Source organism: Myzus persicae, unplaced genomic scaffold (genome assembly GCF_001856785.1).
Source record: "Myzus persicae strain clone G006 unplaced genomic scaffold, MPER_G0061.0, whole genome shotgun sequence".
Classification (NCBI taxonomy): domain Eukaryota; kingdom Metazoa; phylum Arthropoda; class Insecta; order Hemiptera; family Aphididae; genus Myzus; species Myzus persicae.
Genome location: NW_019103412.1, coordinates 164,601 through 192,599, shown reverse-complemented (window position 1 = coordinate 192,599; position 27,999 = coordinate 164,601). Strand labels below are relative to the sequence as shown.

At 28.4% G+C, this 27,999-nt stretch overlaps 1 protein-coding gene across 4 annotated transcripts in view; it reads left to right on the top strand.

The window, feature by feature from the left end:
- The window catches only part of LOC111034416 (triple functional domain protein), a 101,238-nt gene that overhangs the window by 13,061 nt on the left and 60,178 nt on the right, over nt 1–27,999 (top strand). For 2 of the 4 annotated variants that reach the window (XM_022315646.1, XM_022315645.1), the window contains exons 2-13: nt 7,122–7,307; nt 9,294–9,501; nt 9,571–9,684; nt 9,760–9,959; nt 10,024–10,252; nt 10,371–10,493; nt 10,553–10,744; nt 10,804–10,935; nt 10,993–11,115; nt 11,349–11,450; nt 11,554–11,772; nt 11,835–11,957. In XM_022315646.1, coding sequence (XP_022171338.1) covers nt 7,129–7,307; nt 9,294–9,501; nt 9,571–9,684; nt 9,760–9,959; nt 10,024–10,252; nt 10,371–10,493; nt 10,553–10,744; nt 10,804–10,935; nt 10,993–11,115; nt 11,349–11,450; nt 11,554–11,772; nt 11,835–11,957 — 1,944 coding nt within the window. In that variant the 5' untranslated portion in view covers nt 7,122–7,128. The remainder of the gene's footprint in view (nt 1–7,121; nt 7,308–9,293; nt 9,502–9,570; nt 9,685–9,759; nt 9,960–10,023; nt 10,253–10,370; nt 10,494–10,552; nt 10,745–10,803; nt 10,936–10,992; nt 11,116–11,348; nt 11,451–11,553; nt 11,773–11,834; nt 11,958–27,999) is intronic. The other 2 variants (XM_022315648.1, XM_022315647.1) reach the window with 2 other exon arrangements.

Genomic DNA, 27,999 nt, shown 5'->3' with positions numbered 1-27,999 from the left:
TTATGTACGTGTCTGTTTTGGTTTAGGTATTACATTGAATAATGCACGTTACGTGTGTTCGAGCGCGTCTGCGCTCTTATATTATTTTATACTATATTGTCTGTATGATATAATATAATATACCTCGTTGGCTCACACCCGTCGCCCTTCGTATGTATGATTTACGGTCAATTTATTTTTTTCTTTTGCGTTATCTCCGCCCACTCGATGATTTTTTTCCCCTTTTCTCACGCCGAGAATATGAAACGCGACTGCTGAATACTGCCTACCCGATTTTTGTCAACCGACAGGCCGACTGTACAAAATAAAAACCCACGGGAGACGGTTGCCGACCGCGCACCTCTGTTGCAGTAGCAGAAATCTATCGTTTTCATTTTTCTATCATTTATGTCTATCTCTGCAGGTGCGTATCCTCATCTCAACCGCCCCGACCGCATTGCGCCCCGATCGTATCAGTCTTCCTGCTTAAGTGGCTTGTCCTCACTCCTCTTGGTAACATCGGTTTTACATTCATAATTTAACGTTGTAGTTGTTGTTATTATAATAATAATTATTATTATCTAATCAACGAACTCAGTGAACCGGGGTCTATGGAACTATTCAACTATATATGTATATAAATGTATCACGTAAGCTGTGCCGATATGACACGATGACGTGTTTTGCAGTATACTATAGTAGTATAGTATATTAGTATAAATGTATAATATTTTGTTATTATATGTCTCTGTAACTTAAAAGATTAATCGCATATTATGATGAATTCCAATGTATACCATATTCTTTAGTATTTAATTCTTATAGCAATTTAAAATTTTAAATTACCCACATATAGTACATATGCACAGATTTCATATAGCAAAATTCGTCAAAGTCACGAAAAGTTGCAATTAATTTTGTAAAACATACCTACACCCTCAATTTTATTTGTACAGGCATTTCAAGTTCAAATTTCGACAAAATCCAACAAATTTAGTTGTTTTGTTAAAATTAAAAAATATTCGGAATATTGTGATTGAAACTTTCGTCACTACATTTATTCTTATGTATTATATACAGTATATACAATGCATTTTTAAAAATATTTAGATTAATTTTAAACGTTAAATAACTACATATTTTAAATGTAAAAGCAAAATATTAGTAAAACTTAAATAGGTACATATTTTATTATCTATAATAGGATCTATACAGCTAAGTTTATTTTCTGATATTGTAGCATATAATTATGCAAAATATATTAAACATTTATAGAGTAAAATATATTAAGTTTACCCTTTTTTAGTCATTTATGCTATAAATTCATATTTTACATGTAATAAAATGTATGCCTATAGCATATAATAGTGAAGTGATGCTGGTCCAGGAACCCTGTTTTTGTAAAGTAACCCAAACCTTATTTTTATATTAAAAAAATGCAATAACAACGAATGAAATTAAAACTAAAATATAAATCTAAAATAAGAAAAAAAAGAATATGAAATCAAGGAAATATTTTTACAGTCAAGAAAAACTATGAACCTTTTTTATTAATTTTGTGTTTTACTGCTGTCTATATAAACCATGCATTAGTATTCATTTTACTACGTTTAATACGTAATTAAGTTGTTTTTTATTTAGTTGTTTTTTTTTAATTAAGATTTTAACTTTCTTAAAATCTATACAATCATCATTTTTGGTTATGATTTAAGAAACTTCATCCATAACAAATAATACATTTTATTATATAAGCTAACTGCTTAAGAATATTATTGTCCTCCACTTAATTTATTTTGCTAGTAGTTTGGTAACTAACAAATAAATAAAAATATGATATCAACTATTGACTTAAAATAATTAAATCTATAATTTTGTGTTTTTTGTAGAATAAAATATACAAAACTTCAAATTACGTGTTAGAAATTGCCAATTACATTTTATGAAACATAGAAATTTAATAGGCATAACGATAGACGATAGTTATTCTTCGAAGGTTGATAGACGATAGGGATCTATTATAGTATATATTATTACCTACTATAAAGAGCGAAAAATAGTTTTGCAACTGCAAATTGTAGGTACCGTTTATTTGAAGTACTCGGCATTGTAAAAAATTATAGTTGTACTAAAAATTTGACTGCATATTTTTTTATTGATTTCAAATGACTATGATAGTTTGCTGAGAAGTGAGAATAATAGTAGATCACGTGTTATAAGGTTCAATTAATTATGCTTTTGTTAAAAACTGTAGACTGACATTTATCAAGACACGATCGTAAGTGTGTAGTAAAACATATTATGCAATGACTTTAATGAAATATTATATTCCCATGCATTTTGTGTCTAAATTGTTCATAAATAATGAGGTTCACAGTATATTATAAAAGGTATTAGATATTAACCTACATAAAATAGTCGTTTAAATATTTGAGCAATAAAATGGTAACTTATAGCTTTTAGGTAATAATAAGGTTTTTTTTCATAATACTTTGGCCTGTTATCAAATAGTTAAATCACATTACAGTTTTATTGTACTTGTATGTATAGTATATATATATTACATTATAAATAAGATTATTTAAAATGTTTTGTTTTCTTACAAAACAATTATTAAAATAAATTATAGTGGTATAGTGTATATGATAAATGGTAAATGTATATTTCTTATAATTTTTATAAGTAACTTATCTAGATTTAGGATATAAAATAATATATAGATCTCTTAGTTGGTAGTATATTTTGTACTATTAAAGTGTTTATGAGAACAGTAAATTACGAAAAATGAAAAAAAATGGAACGTTTTGCACTGTATTTAATTAATACATATTATTAATAATACCATAGTATATAATATAATAAGTATAAGTATTCCAATGTTTAAAAAGTTATTCTGTACCTAATTGTATTGTTAAATAATATTATTATTATGATAACCTTTATTTAACGTAAAATAATTTATTAGATGTATTTCAACCAATAATAATGTCTGTTACCATTCAAAGCTCGATACAGTGTTGTACTGCATTCCATTGTAATGCGAGTAATACCTAAACAAAATAAATATACATGCATATTAAAGTTAAATTATATGATATTTATATTTGTATCTAGATGTATGTATATTTCAATTTTTTGTATTTTTTTACAGTGATGGGTGACATTTTGGTAAATACTGTAAATAATTTAAAAGAAAACATCTATTACTTTGTCTAATTCTATTATAAAAGGAAAGGACATTATTGTGATAGTTAACTGTGTTTATTGTTTAAAAATATATGTTTATTGACATGGTTGATTTCTGTAGTTTAAGCAAGGTGATGTCTATGAGTCAAATATACCTTTTCAATAATTGTTATTATGTAAATATTTTTCAAAAAACTGTACTTGTTATAAAACATATTTATTTTAGATTAAGTGTATACATTTAGTATACATATCTATACCTAATAGTATAAATAAAAGATACACATAAAAACAGTGTAGGTATCAACTATATTTTAATAGACTATTTTTTTAATAATTATTTTTAGTTTTTAAACTCTAAATTCTAATCGAGATTCACTATTGTGAAGTTATAACACGTAGATATTTTTTTTTAGATTTCGAAAATCTAAATCGTCAATAGTGTTTTAAGTTATTACTAAGAATATTTGTATAGATAGGTGAATATTTCTTATAATAGTGCAATCAACTGAAAATTGCATCAAATGGAATGTGCAAGTCGTCAAAATGCTATAGAAACGATTGATTACTTTTAAGCTCCTTATTTCTTCCAAGGCGATGGTTGAGTAGTTACCGCAGTACGTTTATATTTTATATTTGTACTTGTTAAACTTAAACTTTATGTTCCTATTGATGGTCGGAGTAATCGATTTTGAAAACAAGTTTTCTACCGCGTAACTAAATCGTTATATTTTTATACAAGGTTCACAGTATAAAGTATATATAATGTATTCTTTACACAACACTCAGATTATTCTTCGTCGTAATGATATCGTAAATTTAATGAATACAAATGGTATTTCAAAGAGTCGAGTACGGTGAACGAGTGCGTAGGTGTATGCTGTAGTACCTTCATAATAATGTATTATATTATTTATTATTACAATTGATGCAATGTCGGCTATACTGTGGGTTCGAATTATGTATTACAAATTAAGAACGATTCTAACAGAGCTTCCGCTAACAAAATGTCTGAATTACACGAATTATTTTTGTATCTATTCGGTGTTTATAAAATTATATAACTTGAGGAGTTGATTTTATCACTTATTGGCTTAATACCTAATATAATATACTATGTATAATTTTTAAATAACGTAGGCTAATTGTAGGCGTTTTGCTTACATTTTTATTTAGATTCCTACATTTCATGATGTGTGTGTAGAACTGCACGTTAGCTCAAGCTCTGGTTTAATGAAAGGAGATTTTATGCGTGGTGTGCCACTAGTTAGAAATTCAGAGATTCCTGAATACTGTATCATCGTAGGATTGGTCATTTATACGCTAGACCTACGGCGGTCGTCAAGAATCGCCGTCCACTGCGTGATATCGAGAATACACGAGAACATAATAATATTATTTTATATGGTTCGCGGGGGCCCGTTGTCGTCTGTCCTGCTTACGTGATTAATTAATTGAAAAAAAAAATTAAAAGATGAGACGAAAACAAACTGCGGCGGTGCTGTAATGGCGGTATAAAAACGTACGTGCGTCGCGCCGCGGGCGGTTGGCGAGGTTCGATATCGCGTTCGGGTTGGCTGTGGAGCTGTGCAGCAGCAGACCGTCGTCTGTGCTGCTGGCTGCACATATAATACCATACGCTATAAATTACGCAAAAGGCATTGTTTTCTTTGTACCCAATAAAAATAATAATAATAAAAACCTGTACGACCACTGCCGAATACCTAGTATCGATACGAATAATAATCATGACGACATCGCAAGATCAATACACCTTGTATACTGTATGATAGAGTAGGTATGGACTATAGTTTAGGTTTATTTTATGATGTATCATACAGAGTAATTTTTCTTGACGTAAAAGCAACATTTTGCGGTTTCTTTGCTGGTTTGAATTAGAATTTTTTAATGTTAATAGTGCCTACCTAAATTTGCGAAGTATTTGTGTTTTGAAACATCGTCAACATTTTTTGAAAGTTTTTATGGACACAAAATATGGCAAAAAGTAAAATCTATTATCATTGTTATTTCCATTTAAAGTTTCGATAAATGCAGGTAGATAGGGATTCAGAGGATATAAAATGGCGTAAAATACAATATTAGAATGTAAACATTTGAAATTTAGATTTTATAAAATTGAAAACAACAAATGACCGAGGAATAAAGCTTGTTAAAAAATAACCTTGTATATTATTGTGTATTACATAGGTTTATACACTTACACTATGTACAGTGTATAATTTAATATTATCGTGTTGCCGCGAATAATTATGGTTTATTCACCCGATATGGCGATATCATTTGTTTCTAATATTACTACTGCAGATGATAGTGCTCTCGTCGAATCTTTGAGAAGATGAAAAACCATTGCAATATTATATACCTATTTTATTTATCGGTCTGTGAGAACACTATCATATTAAAGTGTATTTATAATATTTTATCATTATATACAGAGATTTCTCTACCGTATATACATTAGGCAGCCGACCGATGTTGTAATTAAAGAAAAATGTATTATATTATATACTTTATATGCATTTATATATCGCATTGAAAGCATCTCCAGGATGTTTTTTATGTAGTATTTTCTATAAAAAGCCACATGTATGTGATTCATAGCTATTGACTATAAATTCTGTCTTCTTAAAATGTAGAAAGTATTTCTATATTTAGATTTTTGTGTTCGATTATAATCATGTAATTGTATTTTTATTGCTGTATATGGTTATAAATGGTACTACTTATACATTTGTTTTGAATATTGTACTTAAGTTGCAGCAGTCGTTTGCATTTATTGTCTGTGTTAACATTAATAAAGTATAGGTATTACTGTAATAGGTAATGTTATGATTTTATTCCGAAGTATATTATTTATTTTTATATATTATCGGTATTAAACCAATATGATAATTTATAGTACTATTTATTATATGCATGTACAAATTCTCAATTGAGGAGTGAGGAAATATATGTGTTATTATTTAGTTTTATTATTGGTAGTTTAAATATATGTTTTCACGTGTTGATTTTGTTGTATAAAAATTAAGAAACAATTCGTTGGGTTACCCTAGCACCCCAATGATTGTAACCGTTTGAGCATTGAATAAAGGTACATTATTAAAATCAATAATGGTTTGATGTTTTTTTTTATTATTACATTGCAGCTTTTAATCTGGTTAATTTTATTTGTCAAGTTTATTATTTATCATAAATATTTGTTTTACTTAAAAATCTTTAAAGTAGTGTAAGCTGCAAAATCATATTTAATTTACTGTAATATTATGGTATCGTTTAGTATCTATAATTTCATTATGCATTATGTATATTTTTAAAGTCATTGAACTACACATATGCTGCTATGATTTTATCTTTATGGTAATTGGTAATTTATTTTAGTTTTGGAAAAAAAGATAAAAAAAATAATCACGAATAATAACAATCATAATAGGGTTGTGTTCATTAGGCTAGGTAAGGTATTATATTGGTGGTTTTCACTCCTGATCACGATGCATTGATGATGAAAACTAAGCATAATTTGTACACGAGACGCAATGCATATTTAATATTTATACTTCGGTCCAATTTAATTTGAATAGTAATCTCAATAGAACAATGGGTAAGGGAGTTTGTTTCATGTTGCGCGTTCTATACAGCATTTTTTATTGCCATTGAATTAAATAATTCAACAGTTTCCAGATTGTACTTTTCATAACTTAAAAAATAATTCTTAATTTTATAAATTCAACTCAATATTTTATTGTTAATTATTAAATTTGACTAGTAAATATGATTATGAAAATAAAGTTTAAATTATAGTATTATACATTTATTATAAATTGAAAAAATATATTTTTGTAATAATTATTAATTAATAATCAAATACTAAAATTTATATAAAATCAATGATAACATAATGTAGACATTTACTAAAAATTGGTTTTGTTTTATTTTTTAAGGTTAACTATGGATAGTGTTCGAGCTCTAGAAGTGATGGGTCTTCTCCAAGAGAAGATTGCATTCCTCACTGGTGGTCGAGACAAGCGAGGGGCACCTGTAGTTACGTTTCCTTCTACACCACGAAGAGAACGAGCTAAACTTGAAGATTATCGACGGTTATTGCAATATTTTGGATCTATACCCCCGTAAGAATTTTTTTCTTTGTATTATTATTGAAATTATTAATTAAATTATACGTGTTTGATTGTATAGTATATAATGCACCTAAGTATGTCTATTCCCCTTCATAGTTCATGTGAATAATATAGCTGAAATATTGTGCCGCCCTCAGCTCGCTTAATCATCAGTGGTTCTATTGTACCTATTGTCGAATTAGAAATTATGATACTACAAAATATATATGTAGGAAACTCGTTGCTCTGCAGGTTATGACTCGCATATAATATGACGTCGTATCGATAATCGAACAAATAGATAAAGACCAGTAACAATTATTTTTTTCTGAGACTGAAGGCGGGTTTCCGCTGTACGCGTGCGTGCCGTGTACACGAAAAATGTTTAGCTATGTCCAACAACACTGTAACGTGGTTAATGGTTAATCGTGTGGTTACCTAACCTAACCAACCAATCAAGGACATCGATTTAGAGTCATCACTTCAAGTAAGACGAAATATATCACCCTTTTCTAGATGATTGCGACCCGAAGATGCACACTGCTTATCAATATATCGATTGAAACATAATTGATATATCACATATTTTTCTTATAATACTAACGTTATTAAACGTTTTTACTACTGTGATTTAGAGTTAATTATAGTTTCATTTATAATGTTTAGTGTCTTATAAAGGTAGAACTAGGGGTAGGAACTATACTAAATACAAATTTGAGTTCAGCAGAATCCTTTTTGTGTCGTTAGTTTTAATATAAGTGAATTTACTTATTATCAAAATAAAGGTAGTATAATATATTATCTAGGGCATCCAGCTCAAATACGCTTGTATTGATATTTATATCTTAAAGTGAATTATGTTTTGAAATTGCCTGTTGTAATATTATGTAAAAAAGATTATGTCGTAGTCTTAGAGTTAAAATTCACTCAAGAGATTTGTAAACGATATACGATATTCGTAGTTCTTACCTTTAAATTATATAATATGCGAGTTCACATGTCTGAAATATAGTATTTTACAACGCACAAGTAATTCTTCTGAACACGAATTTACAACGATTGTACGTTTATAGGACTCATACATCACATGTAGGTGTATCTTTCTCTTAATCCATGCATATTAATTATGAATTCATATGATTTTTAAATTTGATTAAAATGCGTTACTTTTTTTTTACGCAAACCAGTTTTTAACAAAATTGATTTTGTTTTTTGGTATGATTCAAAAACGAATAATCGTAGATACTTCATATTTTTATCAAGTGTGTATATTGACATTTACTGTCGATAAAAAAATGTTCGTTCAGTCAAAAAGTTTGAAAAATTGAATACAAGGTTCTTCATAACTTATAAGTTATTTATATACTGTTTAAAAAATATTTTATATTTTGTTTTTAAGATTATTATCGCTTCTTTAGATCAATCGGTACGTTTGGCAAATAACACGTCTAAAATCCTATATCTCTCGTCTGTTAGACAAAGATAGAAAATCACCAGGTGGAATCCCCTTAATAGCAATAATAATATCATAAAATATACTTAGTGATATTGGCTGACAGACTTTCTTCGCTCATATTCGTTTTTCATTTCCAATGATTTATCATTAAATTTAAATTTAATATATCCATGACAGTGACCTGCCAATTAAACCCTTACTTTATAGCAGTAGAATGGTGACCCACTCGCCAACATTTTTTAATTTTCTATCTTAAAAAAATCACATCTTCAATCTTCATTTTGAGAACATTTTCATGGTTATCACAACACACAAAGAATACATTTATGTACAGAATAATCTATAGTTATCGCTTATCACATAGGTACATCTGATTTTTAATAAATTAAAGAATTTTGTGATAGGGAAACACATTATTTTAAAAATATAGTTTTAAATCTCCTCCCAGAATTTATAAATGTGAAATTATTGAATATGATTAAATTGTGTTATTTTGTAAAGTTAAAGTAAAGTAAAGTTAAATATATTTGTTTAATTCTTAGGTGTGAAGCTAAAGAATCAGGTTTAGTAGCTGTGATTGATATGCGAGGTGGTTCTGGCTGGTCATCTGTTAAACCAATCTTGAAAGCCCTCCAAGATTGGTGTGCTGGAGGCAATGGGAACCATGTGTATGCTGTTTACGTTGTAAAACCTGATAATTTTTGGCATAAACAACGAACCAGCATGGCTAGTCATAAATATAAATTTGAAGTAATAACTTTATACATTTTAAAATAACCTATACAAAATAATGTAATGTTACTTATGGACTTTTTTTAGACAACAATGGTTAATTTAGAAGGCTTATCAAAGTTTATAGATTCTACACAATTGACGTCAGATCTCGATGGATCTCTACACTACGATCATGCCCAATGGATTGATATTCGACTTGTGAGTATAATTAATTTTACAAACTTCTGTAATATGTGCTCATTTACTTTTGTATTTTAATTTTTTTATTTACAGAGTATTGAAGAATTCATGTGGCAAGCTGCTGATTTGTTAGATCGATTAGATGATTTACAAGAAGACTTAAGTCGTAATGATTGTAGAGATGATATTGCCGGTGCCAAACTTGCCCTTGACTTTCATACCGACATGAAAAAGAAAGTACTTAAAACCCCTGTAGAGGACATGGATTTAGCTGGTCAACAACTCTTACAGAGGTAATCTCATAAGATACGCAAACTTATCAAATATATTTATTAATTATTATTAATTGATGGTTAGATTATCTGGAGACAATAATAGTGGTTATGATTCTGGTTATTCTGGACGTGATAGTGAAGCTAGCAATGGTATTAGTAATCCTGATTTACAAGCATCTGTACCACAAATACTTCAACAATTGGATACCATTAGAACATCACATAAACATGTATTACAGCTATGGCAGCATAAAAAACTTAAATTAGATCAATGTTTCCAGTTGAGATTGTTTGAACAAGATTGTGAAAAGGTATTATTGTATTAATATATTATGTTTTTTTTTGTGTTGTTTATATAGATTTGAGTTTATGTTATATGTTTATATACTTAATATTTATGACATCACAATAATATAATCATTTAATTAGATGTTTGATTGGATTTGCCATAATCGGGATGTATTTTTAATGAGTTATGTTGAAATTGGACATTCCTATCAACTTGCCAAAGATATACAAGAAGAGCACAATCATTTCACCATGAGTTCTATGGTATAATTTTTAATATTAAGTAAGTTAAAAACCTTTTCAAACATATTTAATGCTTATAGAATGTGTACGTGAACATAAATCGTATCGTAGCTGTTGCACATCGTATGATAGAATCTGGACATTATGCTTCTAATCATATTAGAACAGTTGCTCAACGATTAGATAGAACATGGAAGCAGTTTGCTGCTGGATTAGATGAACGGACATCAGTGTTAGCATTATCTGTTTTATTTCACCATAAAGCTCAACAGGTATGAACTTCTATCTTATGATTTAAATTTTTATTTGAACGAGTTTATATTTAATATAGTATGTGGAAAATGTACCAAACTGGGATGAGGCCATAGAAAATGTTACCATACCTAATGAAATTATGGTGTTAGAAAATTCAATTCACCAACATCAGAACTTGTACGAACTCATGTGTCAAGCATATACTGAGGTAAACTATTAATTATATTTTTCCCTTACAAAACTTAAATTTTTGAGACAAATATAGGTTTATAATGGGTACCAAAGCCTACTAAACGGGCTGGATACTTTGGTACAAGCCTGCGAAAGTTTTCCAACTCCTCCAAGCAATGTACCATTTATACATTATGGCAATTCTCCACAAAAAAATGTATGTTCCGTTGTTGTACAATTAATGGATTCTTTGATAACACAGAATCCTTAAACAAAATGACTAAAGCCTTGGTTAGAATTTGGTGGCAACTTATGCATTGGCTATGGGTTATTCCTTATATCACAACACTTTGGTTTATGGGCATTTAAAATAATTAACCTTCATCATTTAAAGCAAATATTTTAATATTTATCTAAACCGCATGATGGGATTTTTTTGGTTTGGGTTAGGTTCATAGCACGAGTAAGAAGCTGCTCTATCAGTTGGACCATTTGGTTCAGGTGTGTAACCAAAGTGACTTGACACCAGTCGCTGAACAACATCATAAACATGTAAGCTTTTTTTTAACACGCATGAAATTGGCTTATAGCTTTTACTAGTTTTATCTTCTAACATGATTGTTACGTACAAGCATAATTTCTCATTTACTTATAGCTGGATAGTGGATCAGATTCTTCAGCCAACACAACTAAGACAGTTGGAACAAACCATCAACAAGCTGCAGCTGATTATTCAGAAGGCGCCAGTCATGTGCTTGCTGTCATACACCAAATTTTAAACCATCACAGGAGCTTAGAACATCGATGGCATTCTAAGAAGATAAGACTTCATCAGAAATTAGCATTACGATTATTTCAAGAAGATGTCAAACAAGTATTAATAAATCTTAACCATTTTTATTTATAGACATGTCTATTTAATTAATTAATTTTTAGGTTCTTGACTGGTTGTCCAACCATGGAGAAGTGTTTTTAAGAAAGAATACTGGAATTGGACGGACATTACAAAAAGCTCGAGTGTACCAAAAAAGTCATGAACATTTCGAAAATGTGGCCCAGGTAATTTTAATTTAATTTAATAATACACTAAGTAGCCTAACTATAGTTGATAGTATAACTAAATAGTAGTTATTATGAAAAAAATAGCAAACATAGTGAACTATTTTATCATAGAATACAAACCAGTGATGCTCAATTGTATCTATATATTGGTATATCATTTTTTTTTGTAAATTATTTACCTCTTAATATTTATTATATTATTAAATTGTTAGAGGTTACAATATGATGTTTCAAGGAGTTCTATATAGGCAACACTGTCAACAATGTCTAAAACATAAAAAAAATGATATCAAGTATATTTCAAAGTTTTCTTGTAGAGAAAAACTATTAACTAAAAATGTCCAGATCAGAAGTGGTACTGACATAATGTTGGTGGAGCACAGCTTGAACATATTGATTTCTTTAATTTTAATTTTCTGTTAATCTCGTAATTAAAATTGCCTATATTGGACCCCTTCAATATGACTAGCATAATATAGAATTCATTCATTTCCAAAACAAATTTTTCCAATGAAAAAACATTGGGTTTTTTTCTCGCTTGGTGGATATTAGATTAAAAATGGACTATAGTTAAATTAAAATGCATAGTTCTTCTTCTTTTCCATAGACGCGGTTAGTATGAAAAATACCAAGAATAGTATTGTTATGTTTTTTCGATATTTTTTTCAAATTAAAAAAAATAAGCTCAACAATATCTGTTTGAAGTAGGTACCTATATTATTAATTTTTTAGTAATATTCGCTCTAAAAACCTCTCGACAAACTGACTTGAAAAAGTCTCCATTCTTTTTTAAAATTCTAATAGGTTTCCGTCTAAAATAAACATTTGAAGGATTACTTCATTGATGCGTAGGATAAAGAAAGGCAGCTATATTGTTTGCGTAGCTGCCTCTTAAGTTGTAGTTGTTTTAAGTATTATGCTGGAAATAACAATCTTTGGATATGGTTATTTTGTATTGTGTCTATTGTATAAAAACGTATTGCAGATACATCAAGTTTGAAATATTTATTTTTTAAATGTTTTTATTTGCTGTTTATTTATTTAAAACGTAACCGTATGGCAATAAGTCTCGATAATTAAATAATTAGTTACACAATTACATTGAATTAATTAAAAATCACTTCTCGATGTATATTTAATCAATTATAATCCCTGAACAATCCATCTATAAATTATACTTTGTATTTACTAAATACATGGCAAATAAAAAAAAAATGTAGGCATACTGGTATAATAGTTAAATACAGTGTAACCCTACCGTTTAAACTAATTTTGCAGAAAGTAGTCGTACTACTTAACTACGCAGCAATCCATACATAACAAACGTTAGGTTTACCTACCAAAATATTGTAAATTACGAGTACAATAAACGGCAGTAAAAATTCTGGACGGGTATTCCGCCACGACAGGAACGGGACACTTCCTGCGGCGAACGTACAATAATCATATCAATATACATTTTAATATATACAATAGATGACGACTGGACGTCTGTAGGTACTTACGTCATAAATCTTAAGCTCAATCTGCGGTAAACTGTAAGCAAGAACAAATAACTACGAAAGACTTGTATTTTTTACTTTTAATTAATAACCATGAAATTATTTTACTACTGCTTTTTATATAGGTGGCGTATCTATAGTATTCTAGTTAGGACTTAGATTATCAAATTACTTATATAATTACCCATGTATTAATAATAATATTTTTAAGGCTAATTCATAAACGGAATTAAAATTTAACAGAATACACAAATAGGCCTGTAGATTTTTTGGTATTGAAAACAATGTTTTCATTCATATACCTTTTCCGAAATACTTATTTATAATTCTGCATTTCTGCCTTCCATTTACAAAAAATGCAATTTGTTTTACTATTCTTTAGGTGTTTTAATAGGTTCCTATACTTTAAATTTAATAATGGGAAGAAAATTACTTTGAAAAATATAGTGTTACATACGTTTAAAATTAAAATAAAAAGTTATTTTTTATTTTTTGATAAGTAGTTTATATTGGTGAGTGGATTATAATATTCCATGTAATATCTCGCAAAAATTTTGATCCACTTCTTGCTCATCAACCTTTAACTAAACTATTACTAAAAAAAGAATCTTTTTGTCTAATATTCAGTTTTATTTATTTAGTTTTTTTAGCAGTTTTCTGTTCCCAATTTATGAAATTAAAAATATAGGTGTCGTAAAAAAGTTTTTATAATATGGACAAATAGTAAAAAATTAGACAATTTTGTTTTCTTCAAAATCGCTTGAACTAACCAGGGAAATGAACTAGGCCTACTCAGATAAATGGATCGCCTTGTTGTTTATCATCATATTATATTATCATTATAATATATTATGTAGGTCTATACTTACATAATCTAGCAAGTGAATCGAAATGATAATTTCGGGCAGTTTTTATGAACCGTGAATTGCTAACGATATTGCCGATGATGGAATTGCGTACCCCGAGTTGTGAGCGTGCGTGTGTGTAGAGATAGCAGCACAAGCGTTTAATGTGCGGTCGATGGCGCGAAACCGGTGAATTTTTCATATTATTTATATTTGTTTATCCCGTTATAGGTAGACCATGCCTTCATCCCGCGTGTTTAATGTATATATAATAAATATCATCGCGAGACCATAATATTATTATATTACATTATGTAGGTAGGTGTAGTGCCGCCGCGGCAGTGGCAGCAGTAGCGGCAATCGTATAGCGAGTGGCGTCAACTGTGGTGATTGTATATTATAGTGGTGACTGGTGGTGGTGGAGGTGGTGGTGGTGGTAACCGCGGCGACCGTAGTATACGCGAGTCGCTCTTATCCTCCAGTCTCCAATGCCGTGTACGCATGCCACAGGTACCTGTACTTGGAGTAAGGTTCTTCTCTCCGGTCGCCAGTACGCTCGTGTTTGTGTGCGTGTGTTGTGTTTCTTTTGTGCACGTTAGTTCGCAAGTCGTGTGTGTAATATAATATATAATATTGTTCATTATTATTTTTTTTTCTTCTGCATGCATGACATATCGTTCACGTGGTTGTAGCCGCCGACGAGATCCGTCGTCTATTATATATATACGTCTAGGAATGCGTGGAGTTCTTTTGTACTTCCGAAAATAATAAAATAAAATATAAGAATAATAAGAAAAAAACGTATCTCCCGCACATTCGGTGAGTACTTTATTATATACGTGATGTATAATATTATTATATGTATTCTTCTCGTCGACTACACTCACCATCGCTATACGGCACTTAATAATAATAATGTATTAAAACACCCAGATTCTTCACCCATTCTCAAACTTTACCGTTGTTCGGCAATTTCGTTAGAATATATGTAACACATTATATTATTTTGTAAAGTGTCTCTCGAGCATTTATAAATACTAGAGAGAGAAAAGTGAACATATGGCGCTCGCAAACAGCCTCGATGGGAATTATTAATATTTTGTCGCAGTTATTACCGAAAAGTTGTTTTTCGCAAACACGAGCGCCTATATGCTTATTGCGTACGTTAGGTTATCCCATCGTGTACTTGATACTTTTCCGATAGTTTATTTTTGTTTATTTTAATGTATGATACTATGATACAAACCATGTATTACCATTTGTAAAAGTATTAGACATCGTTTTACTCTTGTATTTATTCGATTTTCCTATAAAAGAAAGACAACAGAAATCAATATTCGTGGATTATTTATTTATTTTACATTTATTTAGTTTTTATATAAACACTAGAATACTTAATATAGGTACAGGATCTATTTTGTAGAGATTTAAGATACGTACTTACAAATATCAATCAATGGGTATAGGTATAAATATTTTGTTTTTTATGTCTCGAGGGAAATGGTTTTCTGATGTCGATTTTCCTACAGAGAGACTATATATCAACAAACAAATTTCTAGTTTTTTTTTCATTCGTTTAAACGCGTAACGATCATTCGTTACGCAAAATTGTTTATTGATTGATGATAAACTCCTATCTACCGCGTAAGAAACTTTACTATAATATTATGCAACGTAGATGAATTTTCATAATAATTATAATAATAAGTAGCCATAGGTTTAAGAAAGATACAAACATTTTATTGTCCTTAATTTTAATCAATAATTTTTAAGGTTTGTACCTAATATGTTATTAATTATTATAGTTTGGTAAACCGTGGGAGCTTTCAAACTAATATACTGTGTACTTTTTTTAGATTCATTTGACAAGGTCATACATGATATTTATAATAAACTTACCTACATTGATGTTGTTTAAAAATCAATTTCTTTGATGTGCCGTATCATCAACGGATGTGCATCCACAATACAAGGATTTTTTTTTAATTTAACGAAAAGTACCTACATTGTTGTTTTATTATGAAAATCCAACTGTCGTAATGATTAAAAAACTATAAACTCGTCCTTGAGTTAATATTAATAAACTATTAAACTGAGCAAAGATACATGCATATATATATATATTCTGTGTATTTAGACAAAAGTGGCCCTGTAATTAGAAACGACTTTAATTATTTTGAAAAACCATAAATGTATGAATATACTGTTTGCATTCAACTTAAACCCCATACGCAAAAAAGGGGTTCATTTTTGTTTGTTTATGTAGTTTTTAGTTTCCTCTCCGATAATCTTTATGTCGTATTACATTCTCAAAACCATACATTGGACCTGTCATTTTGTAGAAAACCAAACTTCTTCGTGGGCGTTGAGCATGTTTTACGGCAAAACCGTTCCCGTGGTTCAGAACATAATATTATGGATGTGTTTACAAACATCCCCTAAGATAAACACTACCGCTACTCAAATTTGTACTTATAAATGTTTAATTTCTCGTGTCTCCTCATTATGATATTGTTAATAAGGTATCTTTTACTAGTTAATAATTTTTTTTAAACGCCTTTACCTATAATATGAATATTAAAAAAAACCATATAAAGAGTACTTTTATAGTCCTATATATACTTCTATATCAAACAGTCAAACATTATAAAATATGATGGATAATACTACGAATATTTTCTCAATTTAATTTATATGTACCTACAATTAGTTATTATTTATTCATTTGTCATAGTTTGCTATATGTATTTTATTTTCACACCGAAATATATTGCAAACAACGGTGAGGTAATATGAATAAAATAAATTGTTTGCTTACCAAACCATACCGTGTTCTCTTCATTTTAACTAATCGTACTTAGGTACTTAATACTGTTATATTGGATTGAGTTTTATTTATATACAATTATTTTTTTTTAATAATTCAATTTAGAAGATAACTAAATATTATAGTATTTTTTTAATATTTAAAAAAAACGTATATTAACTCACTGAATCTGTATGTTATGTTTACAGAAATACTGTACGTATTTAATTTAAATTAAAAAAAATATTTATTTTTCAAAAATATATAAAGTAATGTCAACTTGATGGTCTTAACTTTGAACAGACCATAATTCAGGCTGCACCCCGTCTTTATCTGGACAATAGAGTTGGTTTTTGTTTGGTGAAACGTAGGGACGTGGGACGTGGGGTTGTGTGATCTAAGCCAGGAAGTGGTTTTGTGTTCACGCCTTATTGTTTTTAACCGCTAACGAACGCGTTTACCCATTTGAAAGTGATCTCTCCTTTATACATTTTTATAATTTACGTGATGAGGTATAGAAAAAAATCTTATCTTAAATAAAATATTAACTAAAATGTATAATCGAATAGTATTTGAATTATAAAACTATTTTAAAGATTAAAAATGTTAAATATATTTACCTATTATAGGTACTCATTCTTTATAAAAATCAAACATTTTAAAATCTTTTATCCGAAATATCAGCACAATTAAACAGGAATAACTTACTATAGTACTAGTATACGAATCCGTTCCGAATTTTATATTACGTATAGAGAAAAATTATATTATATATTCTTTTTTAAATTTCGTATGATTAAAAATGTATAGAATTTTTAATAGAATGTGGGGATGTTTGTTTACACTCATGTATGATACTGCACTTTTCTAATAAATATTGTTATTAAAGAGGTTCTGATCTCAACCGTTGGTTCTTTGCTGTGGACTTAAAAATATTGTTTTGAACTGCGATGGTGTAAATATTATTGACAAATTGGAAATTATTGAACATGTTAATATATTGTCCTGTATATTTTAAAGTATAACCATTTAAATACATTGTTATCAAAAATATTCTAAAATTGTTCATTGTCTAATTAATATAAACACTAAAAAGTATTCCAATATTATACAGGTACTAGATAATTATGTAATTTGGGGATATATAAACGAATTTGTATTGTACTTTGTATTAATTACATGGTATCAAAATTAATCTTTATTGAATTATATAAAGAAAAATGATGTGTTCATACTGTAATATTCCGATGTCTTTTACGACTGTATTTAATATTTATGACAAACCGGTCAGCCTACCTGTACAGTATTTCGTAAGACTACAAAATTAAAAACTAGTTCTTTATGTTTAAGTTTATATTTACTAGGACCTGTAGGTGTGAATTATAATTTCAATAATTCCTATAACTATAATAGTTAATAGCAGTTTAATGCGAATGTAGTGAAATTATTATTCAACTGAGATATCGTAGATGACCATAAAAATATCCTCTGTGTGTGAAATATTAATAAAATAAATAAGAAAATAAAAACGACACTAATGAATAAACCCAAAATATTTCAGTCAGATTGGCCTACATATTAACAACGTGGATAACATCCATCATCTGTATTATGTAGCATGCCCGAGACATAAAACTGTCAATACATGGCTTCTGAATAAACAATGCATCGAGCCATTTCACTTGTCGCCTCCAGAAAATTATACGAACAATGATATTATTTGCCCTGGTTTTCGACAAAATGATATTATAAAGTACATTACACCTACTGTTTAAGAATTAGTGTTCAAAATAGTATTCTTTTGTTTCGAAATGTCTTATTCATTCTCGTTTCTGTAGAGAGTGAATATGAATAGCAGTCTTATACAAGTTCTTATTAGTTATTACCAGATGAATAATGTTGCATACCAATTTTGTCACAATTTGTCTTTAATTATTCTTGTGAAATATTTAAGTACGTAAATTTCTTTTTAAATTAATATTCTTAATTGCTTCCAATGTCCCATGTTATCTGTATGCTTACCAAAACTCATACAATACTCGTAATAACAGAAAAATAAATAATTGTTCATAGTTTATGTTAACAAAAACCTCATTCGACGTGTATCGGTTTTAATTTTTAGATGTAAAAGACCAATATTTTACACGTATTTAATATTCAAACTACAATAACTATACGTTTTAAAAAAAGATTATTCTTTTGAAATAAATACCGTTTAGGAAATATAAAAGGAAGGAGTTAAAAAAAAAAATGGAGTGTTTATTTATATAAACTTTTATGAAAGAAATTTGTATTATGTTTTGTATGTCATAATCTTACGTTTCTATAATAACTAGTATAGTTTGAACTAGAGGACGGCAATCATTTTGGACTCCCTTGTCATATTCACAAATTAAAAAGAGTTCGCGGAAAAAAAAAAAAATTTTATTCTCTTCAATTATTTACCACGAACAAAATATTGTTTATAAATTTAAAAAAATAAAATGTATATAATACAAATTATAGTTTTTAATAAAACTAAATACTAAAATATAAAAGTATGGAAATTACAACTGTTTGGTAAAATGCGATTTTTGTGATTTTGTTGTTGGATATTATTCATTATTTTTTTAATTTTCACATTCAAATTAATTGTGCTCACTCTAAATACACGGTGGAGATGGTCATCTGTTAAGCTTGATCGATATGAATTTAAAATTTTTTTTCATCTGTGGAAAAGTTGGTTCACACATGCAAGTAGATAAAAACATACTGAAGTATTTTGCCGTTGTATTTTTAATTTTTAAAAACGATGCAGGGAGTTCAACGAAAAAAGTTAAAGCCATGGTTTGAATGAGTCTTTTAGGATATCTTGACTGCAAATCTATTATTTACATTTGAAGCTCAACCGGGATATCGTCCACATCAATATTAAACAGATTGGCAAGTAATTGAAAATATTGTGAATATCTTTTGAAATCTTGAAATCGATTACTAAATTCCTGTTGAAGTATCGAAATAGTTACTAAATAACACTAGGTTAATAATCTTTGTAATTGAAGCCATCAATCAAATATAAAAAAAAAAATTAACCGTTGATAATACAAATTCTTACGATTCAAAAAGTTTTTATAAGTCGGAAAATGTATTAATTCATTTTTTTCAATGTAAGACCGTAATTGTTTTAATTTTGTTTAGAAAGATTTAATACTAGACCACATATCAAAAGAAATGCAATAAAAAACTCAAGACTACTCCATAGTTTTGAAAAATATATAATAAATCTATATTGCATGTATAGGAAAAATATATTTGTTCATATAAAACCGATTATCTATACGAGTACATTTGTCTACTGGTGAATCATAATATTGTTTATTGTCATGTCATTGTGTACTGGAATAATGCAATAAATAATACAATCGGCCTTATCAATTGGGGTTCGGCGGACTTGGTGACCTGTAATTATTGACAGTCGACAATCTTTGGGAGGGATGTGGAAAAAAACACCTGAATCGGTTTTAAATTATGTATATCAAACGAAAGAAAACGTCCTCGTGTAGTCGTGTATAGAGAAGAAATATAAGATGGATTAGATAAAAACTAACGCCTCGTCGTAATTATTATGTCCGTAAGATCGTTATATCTATAATTCAAAATAATGTAGGTGTGTAGGAGGAAGTTTCGAGGGAGGCTATTAATGTGATTATTATAGGTTCCGAATGAAATAAGTAAATAAATGTTGTAACCCGTTCAATAATAATAATTGTTGAGTTACTCCTAATGATATTATACAAATATATGATTTATCATGCGAGGTATATTATAGTGTTTACTTATACATCTAATAACTTTTTTGCTCCTATATAGTCAACCGCTGTTATATTGGGTTTAAATTGGTAATGTGGTGTTCAATGCCGGGACTGCAGATGAACGTCGGATAAACGGTCTAGTAATTCATTTTTTCTTAATTCGAAAAACGTATTTTTGTCGCTATATTTTCGCCGCTTATTCTTTTGTTATTTTTCCAATCCAATTAGCATTATTCGTGTGGTGAGAAACGGTAGCGCGACAACAATAACGTCACAATAATAATAATAAAACTATTACTTATACCTACTCACTTATTGTGACTTTCCGACGATTATTGCCACTGCCGTTATTGTAATGAAATAGGTGTAAGTGTGAATTAATATATTTAATAAATGTATATTACGTATAAGACAATCACCGTGTATAAAAATAAAAATAAAAATAATACCGTTGTCCGTTACCTACCTGCGGCCCCTATAAATTATATATATATGTACTGCAATGGCAGCAAACAATGTTATTGCTTGGGAAAAAATCAATTATTGACCTTATTATTCAATCGAATACGAAATCATCTATGCCTCTGCGTGCGCGGCGTCGGATCGAGATCGCGATTGCCGCACTCTGCCGCTGCCGCCGTCGCGACCCTTTCGACCAGTTTTTGTTGTTTTTTTTGTTTAGCCCGGAGCCAGCGCAAAGTGAATGGTTCAATGGTTGTGTAGTAATATCTAACATAAAATATATGTATAGTTTATACCTATGTAAGTTTACATTCTTGTATTATAATATGCTAAGCCTGGGTAATGGGCTTAATATAATAGTCGAATTTCCAGAGAATCGCGCGTGCCGTATTTCTCAACGACTGTCGTTCTCTTATCTATATAGTCGTCTCCGTCTCCGAAACTCCATCTCCCAACGCTTGTCGTGTTCGTTATTATTATATATATTTTTATCTAAGAGATAATATATTATATTTCCATGGTAGCAGACCAGTGGAGGTTGCTATAATAATAATTTCGATAAAAATCTTGACAGAACTTAATGGTCAAATTTAGCTGCAATTTATTTGCGTCGTTTGCTGCAATGATGGTGCAGCTATTTAATATTTGAACCGGAATTTTTTTTTCATTTTTAGATCTTTAGCTTTGTTTTGTAATTTAGTGTATTAGAACATAATTACTAAGAAATGTAACTATATATATATATATATTATATATTATATACGAAGATAACCATTTCGAATTGTATGTATGTAAATCATAGCGTTGAACGCGTTGATTCGTATTATATAAAATCATGCAGTGGCGTGTATCATAAAACAAATTGGTGTTGCTCAAATAATTCTAGGTGACCTGCCTCTCATTATACTGTTATACCGACCTATAAAATGTCCTATTTTTCTTCTATCAATAAACCCATCCATATTTAAGGTGTTACCTGAGCAACATATTTACACATGGACCCTATGTTAAACGCCACTGAGATCATGTATCGCATCAAATATACGTCGCTTATATTATATAATATATGTGAACAAGAAGAATGAACGTGATATAAGGGTATATAACATGTATCACTGCAATATATCACAATGAATTCACTGGAGGTACAAATTACATATTATATTGTATGGCAGTGATAGAAGTTTTAAATATTTCGAATAACAATTAACAAACCCTACCAGAACAGTGGAACCCCCTAGTATAATATTGTGTATTTTATCTAATATATCTTTATATTTGCTGAGTGTTTGCATCCATATGTTATGTATGCGTCGTGCCCACGCATGGATGAGTGAAAATATAATTTTAATTTGAATAGATTTATATATTCGATTTGTAAAAATTCGTATCTTATGAAGCATGCGATTGGAGTGACCCCCTTTCTATAATTTAATAATACATTTTTATAAAATATGGTTTTTGGAGTTTTTAAAAATATTGAAGAACTGTATTTTCAAATACATTATCCTAAAGTTACGTACCTACTTGAAATATAGCAAAAATTCGATTTTAGATAGATTCGTTGTACCGGTATTAGTCAGGTTCGCTGCTATATCGTCTGTTGTGTCTTATGGTGTTAAAAAGTTGAGCTTGACCAAACACTAAATATTTTTTTGGTAAATCTTGGTTAGTGAATGATATACCATGATTACCACAGCCAATTTGAATACTATAAAAGCCTTACGACAGACTACGTAGCTGTGAATCCGGATTTTCCCTCATAATCTCACTCATCAGAGGTTTAATTAAGGAGATAGTTTACAGTTGAATGTTTTTTCATGATAATAATCCAACTTTCAACCTCCTTATTTGAATCTGAATATTCTTTGTCCATGATTATCTTTTATTTTTTAGTTGTTTTATAATCGCTACTTTGTCAAAGTTTTGCTACACGGACTCTATTCACTGTGTATTTACTTTGATTGTATTTCGGGCCTAATATATACACATAATATATACAATATTAACATTTTAGCTTTAAATGTTCAACATTTTTTTAACTTGAAAATCGACTGTTTTGTGTATTAGTGAAATTAAATATTGATATATGTAAATAGTAAATACTTATACTATACATTATACCGCATTATAGCGTGATTATTATTCCTCAATACGAATTTTTTTCGCTTAAAATTTACATGGTCATGGCCTTTAAATTTTGACACGATTGCTGTGTTAGAGAAATATTTTATGTACTCTGTACACTGTATAATAGTATACATGTATTATATAGTACGGGTCACCGTGATTAGGTCATACGACTGCATTCATATCGATGTGCTTATAGAAAATATTAATTTAAGACTTAAAATTATGTAACTATTATCATTATATTAATAAAAATAACTATTTTGATGCTGTTAATAACTTTATTTTATCGCCATTACATTAAATTATACGAATAAAAGATGCGTGCAATTGACGGCTTCAATTAATGCCTTCACGACCGATGATATTCTATACATAGAGAACTTAGAGAAATCTAGTCCATTATCTATATATCTTGATGGCTATACACACATATATTTTTTATATGTAGGTGTGTGTGTGTGTGTGTGTGTGTGTGTGTGTGTGTGTGTGTGTGTGTGTGTGAGTGTAAATTTCTATAGAATAAGACTTAATTATTTGGTTCAGTAGTTTTTTATAAACGATTTTTATTGTTTTTTCGACGATGGCGTAGTGTTCCCGGATGATTTAAGTTTAAATTAGAATTCTTTAAAACTCCTGCCGCGGAAAATAAAACTATGTCTTGAAAAAGTTCGCTAAACCGGTGGCTTTAGTGCTACTTTGTTTAATTCAATTACATGGTTTTGTTATTTACTTATATCACCAACTATTTCTTGTTTAATTATCATTTATTATAGGTAAGCAATATATTGTATACCATATTAATATTACCTTACTTTCAAATAATAGAACATATTTTTACAAGTGACGTTTTTTTATGGCATATTGTAATGTTTTGTATCATAATACATGATATATAATACAATATAGTGTGTATTATAAAGACCACTGAACATTTTTTGAAAATTCAAATCACGATTTATTATTATAGACTGCTTTACAGGCAATATGCTCCAAGCCTACTACATACCAGAGTAACTTCCAGGCTTCCTCAGGTTTTTTAATCAATTTGAACGTGTTTTATAATGTGTTTTATAAATGTATAAGTATTCTTTATAATGGTATATTTAGGATACATTATATTTACTTAAAATGATGCTTCTAAAATCTGACAAATTTATATATTTCATATCTTTAAATTGTGGTAACATAATACAATGATAATATGATATCATATATAACTTATATAATTTAAGTAGTATAATAAAATGCTAATGGTGGTATACATCGACAGTTTCATGAAACAATATAATACGTTGATATTTGTGAAGAATAAAAATGATATGGGTCTATAGGCAATGATATCAAATGTTTTATTTATATATACCGTTCAATAATAATGACCTGGTGTTATTTTGATATTATTGGCTTATATGTTCAATTTTCCTTTCGTCTAATGTGTATCAAACATATTATATAGCTTATCTATATTGTGTTTGAAATTATTTTGAACTATTAAACTTAATCTGTTATCAATTATAGGCATTATTTTATTGAAGTTAATAGTATTTTATTATTTCGGATGTTTTCGTGTCCACTGATTTAACTCATGTAGTTCTGTAACGTTTCATTGATTTATAATTGAACATTTTATCATTCACCGCAGATTGCGTCATATTTCGTATTTCGTTTTTATGAATGGATCTCAGTCTTCTATTGAATGCAATTTTAAATGTAAGAGTGTAATATTTAACAATTGTGGTTATCAGTTGGTAATAAATAATAATTGTTGGCTATATTATTTCAATTAAATCATAACAAATATAATATATATGAATATATAGCCATTATGTAATTCATATTACCTATATATTTACTTTAAATAATCTCACCTGTGTAGTAAGTACCTATGATAATGCAAACACCATAAACATGTTATTTTGATTTTAAACACAAAATAAGAATTACAATTTAAACAGATAGGACATTAGTTATAGCAAATTATCAAACATCCTCAAAATAATGTTATATTAGATACATAATACTTCTACGGTAAATCGAGTACAAGGCGTACGGCCCAGATGAATTAAATTAAAATGTATTCGACGTAAGCATTAAATTGCATTTAATAATTTGATTCATTGTTTGCGGAACGCCAGTTGAATATATAATAAAACGCTTATTGATAATCGATCCGTTTTATTGTAAAGTAAACGTTATACCCAGTAATATATCAAGTTAAACGGTACACAAATTAAAATCTAGGCGTGTACAAAATCAGTGTAAAAATAATGTATACTAAGTAATTTAGATTAATCAATTTATTTTAATTTGTTTACAATATTATTGAATTAAGACATAATATTATAATATATTTCTAATAGTTCATGTACATTAACAAAATTAATTGTTTGATTATGATTATTTATATAAATAGATGCTACGGAATTATGTTGTGACTTTCACTGCCATTGCATTTGTCTTAAGTTCGTTGTGTTTCAAATTTCTTATTTTGACATGATATTACAGTTTAGGTTGAATAATGATTGACTGACTTTAAAGTTTTTTTTTGGTATCTTCAACTTGATTTTAGGTGCACGAAAATTGTAATTAAAATCTACTCTAATGATTAAAATATTACGCGTATTGAGTTAAACGATAATATAGTTTCCTTTTTGTTATTTGTTTTTCTTAAATATGTATAATAATGTATAATTATTATACACACCTTTGACGATTTCTGGTTACTGGCCGTGACTACACTACACATATAAAACTATGATGGTGTCTTACCCTGCAGTTAAAAACTTAAATTACTTCCATTTATTGTATAGTAAGATTTTCTTGTCAATTAAATCTTATACTATTGTTAATAACATTTATAATTTTCTTTTAAAAATCGATTAAGTAGTGTATCTTAAAAAAAGATTATTATTTGATCAATTAAACACAGTTGTTAGAAATCTAATTGGCAAATTTTAGGAGATCGATATATACTGATACCTATCGTATCTCATAATGTATAATATATCATATTTATGTATCACGTATTCAGTGAACTATGACGACATCATTTTCGACGACAACCGCGTGTTGTTTATTATAGTAGATTAGTTTTTTGTAGTGAAATCAAGTTACATCGTCATCAAATAAAATGACAGATAGGACATTTTTATAAAGACCAAAAAATATTTAGATGCTTTTTTAACTATGAGGTTTAGAGTCGTATTTTATTCTTAAATAATCAATAAATTTATGTTTAAAAACAGTTTTAAGTATTTAACCTAACTTCAAATTATGTGTTTATATATTTTGTTTTTATATCGACATCTGCTTATTTGCTGATACTAGTCAATTTATTTAGTTTAAAAAACATTTTTCAAATATTTAACCAAATCTAATTTAATCAATGTATTTGAGTGTAATATACTATTTTATATTCTGTAACTTTAAATGTATAGAAATGTTCACATGTTTTTAAAAATAATTCAACTATACATATAGTATATTAAAACTAACCTTTATTTTTTGTAAAGCATTAGGTTCTAACTTTAATTAAAGTTTTCCGTTTAAAATATGTAAAAAAAAAAAATAAAATATGAAAACCTATAGGTAATATTATTTTCCTTACATTTTAAATTTATATTCTACGTATACTTCTCAACACCAAAAGTTGAGAAAGTACTGGATATCTTTGAACGAAATAAGTCCAATATTTTTTGCATATTTGAATTATATTTTTTAAACATTATTTTTAAACGTATCCGAGCACAATATAATATGTATATATGTATTGTACATTTGTACCTATATGTATTATATTTAATAAAGTACCATCTTATTTATGAAAAACAAAAGTTATTAGCCGTATAGTTAAATATAGTTTTTATTGTGAAAAATAAACTGTCTGTGTTATGTAATATTGTATTTTGAAAAAAGTTATTACGTTCCAAATGAATTTAATCAAAAAAATATTGATATTTTAAAAAATCCTAAAAAATTATGTTTTATCATCAAAATTGTTCTTATAATCAGACTCACAAATTGGCTATTTTGAACTTTTCCAAAAATATTTAGTTAAATTTAAAAATGTTTATATTCGGTATTAAAACAATGAAAATAATTTTTTTATATTATACATGTAGCGCACGTGACTATAAATTATATATAAAAAAAAATCAAAATATTGATTATAACAAAAGTTATAGCAGCATTAGTCAGTTCTTTCTGTTACACCCTGTATGTATGAATGTGTAGGAGTCGAACCGCGAAGTTTGTGAACCATTGTGTTTTGAAATATTAACCGTTTTTAGTTCGATATATTATTATGAGACCATAATATTCTATTATTATTGATTATATTATTTTAGTATAGTAGTGCAATATTATATATATTACAATTTTATGAACGGATAAACTACAAGCAGACGTAGGTACAATATTAGCCGAACAAAAATGTCTGGTGTGGAATGTGACAAGATTCGTTTGTGGTATGTACTATTATTGTGTTTTAAATATATATAT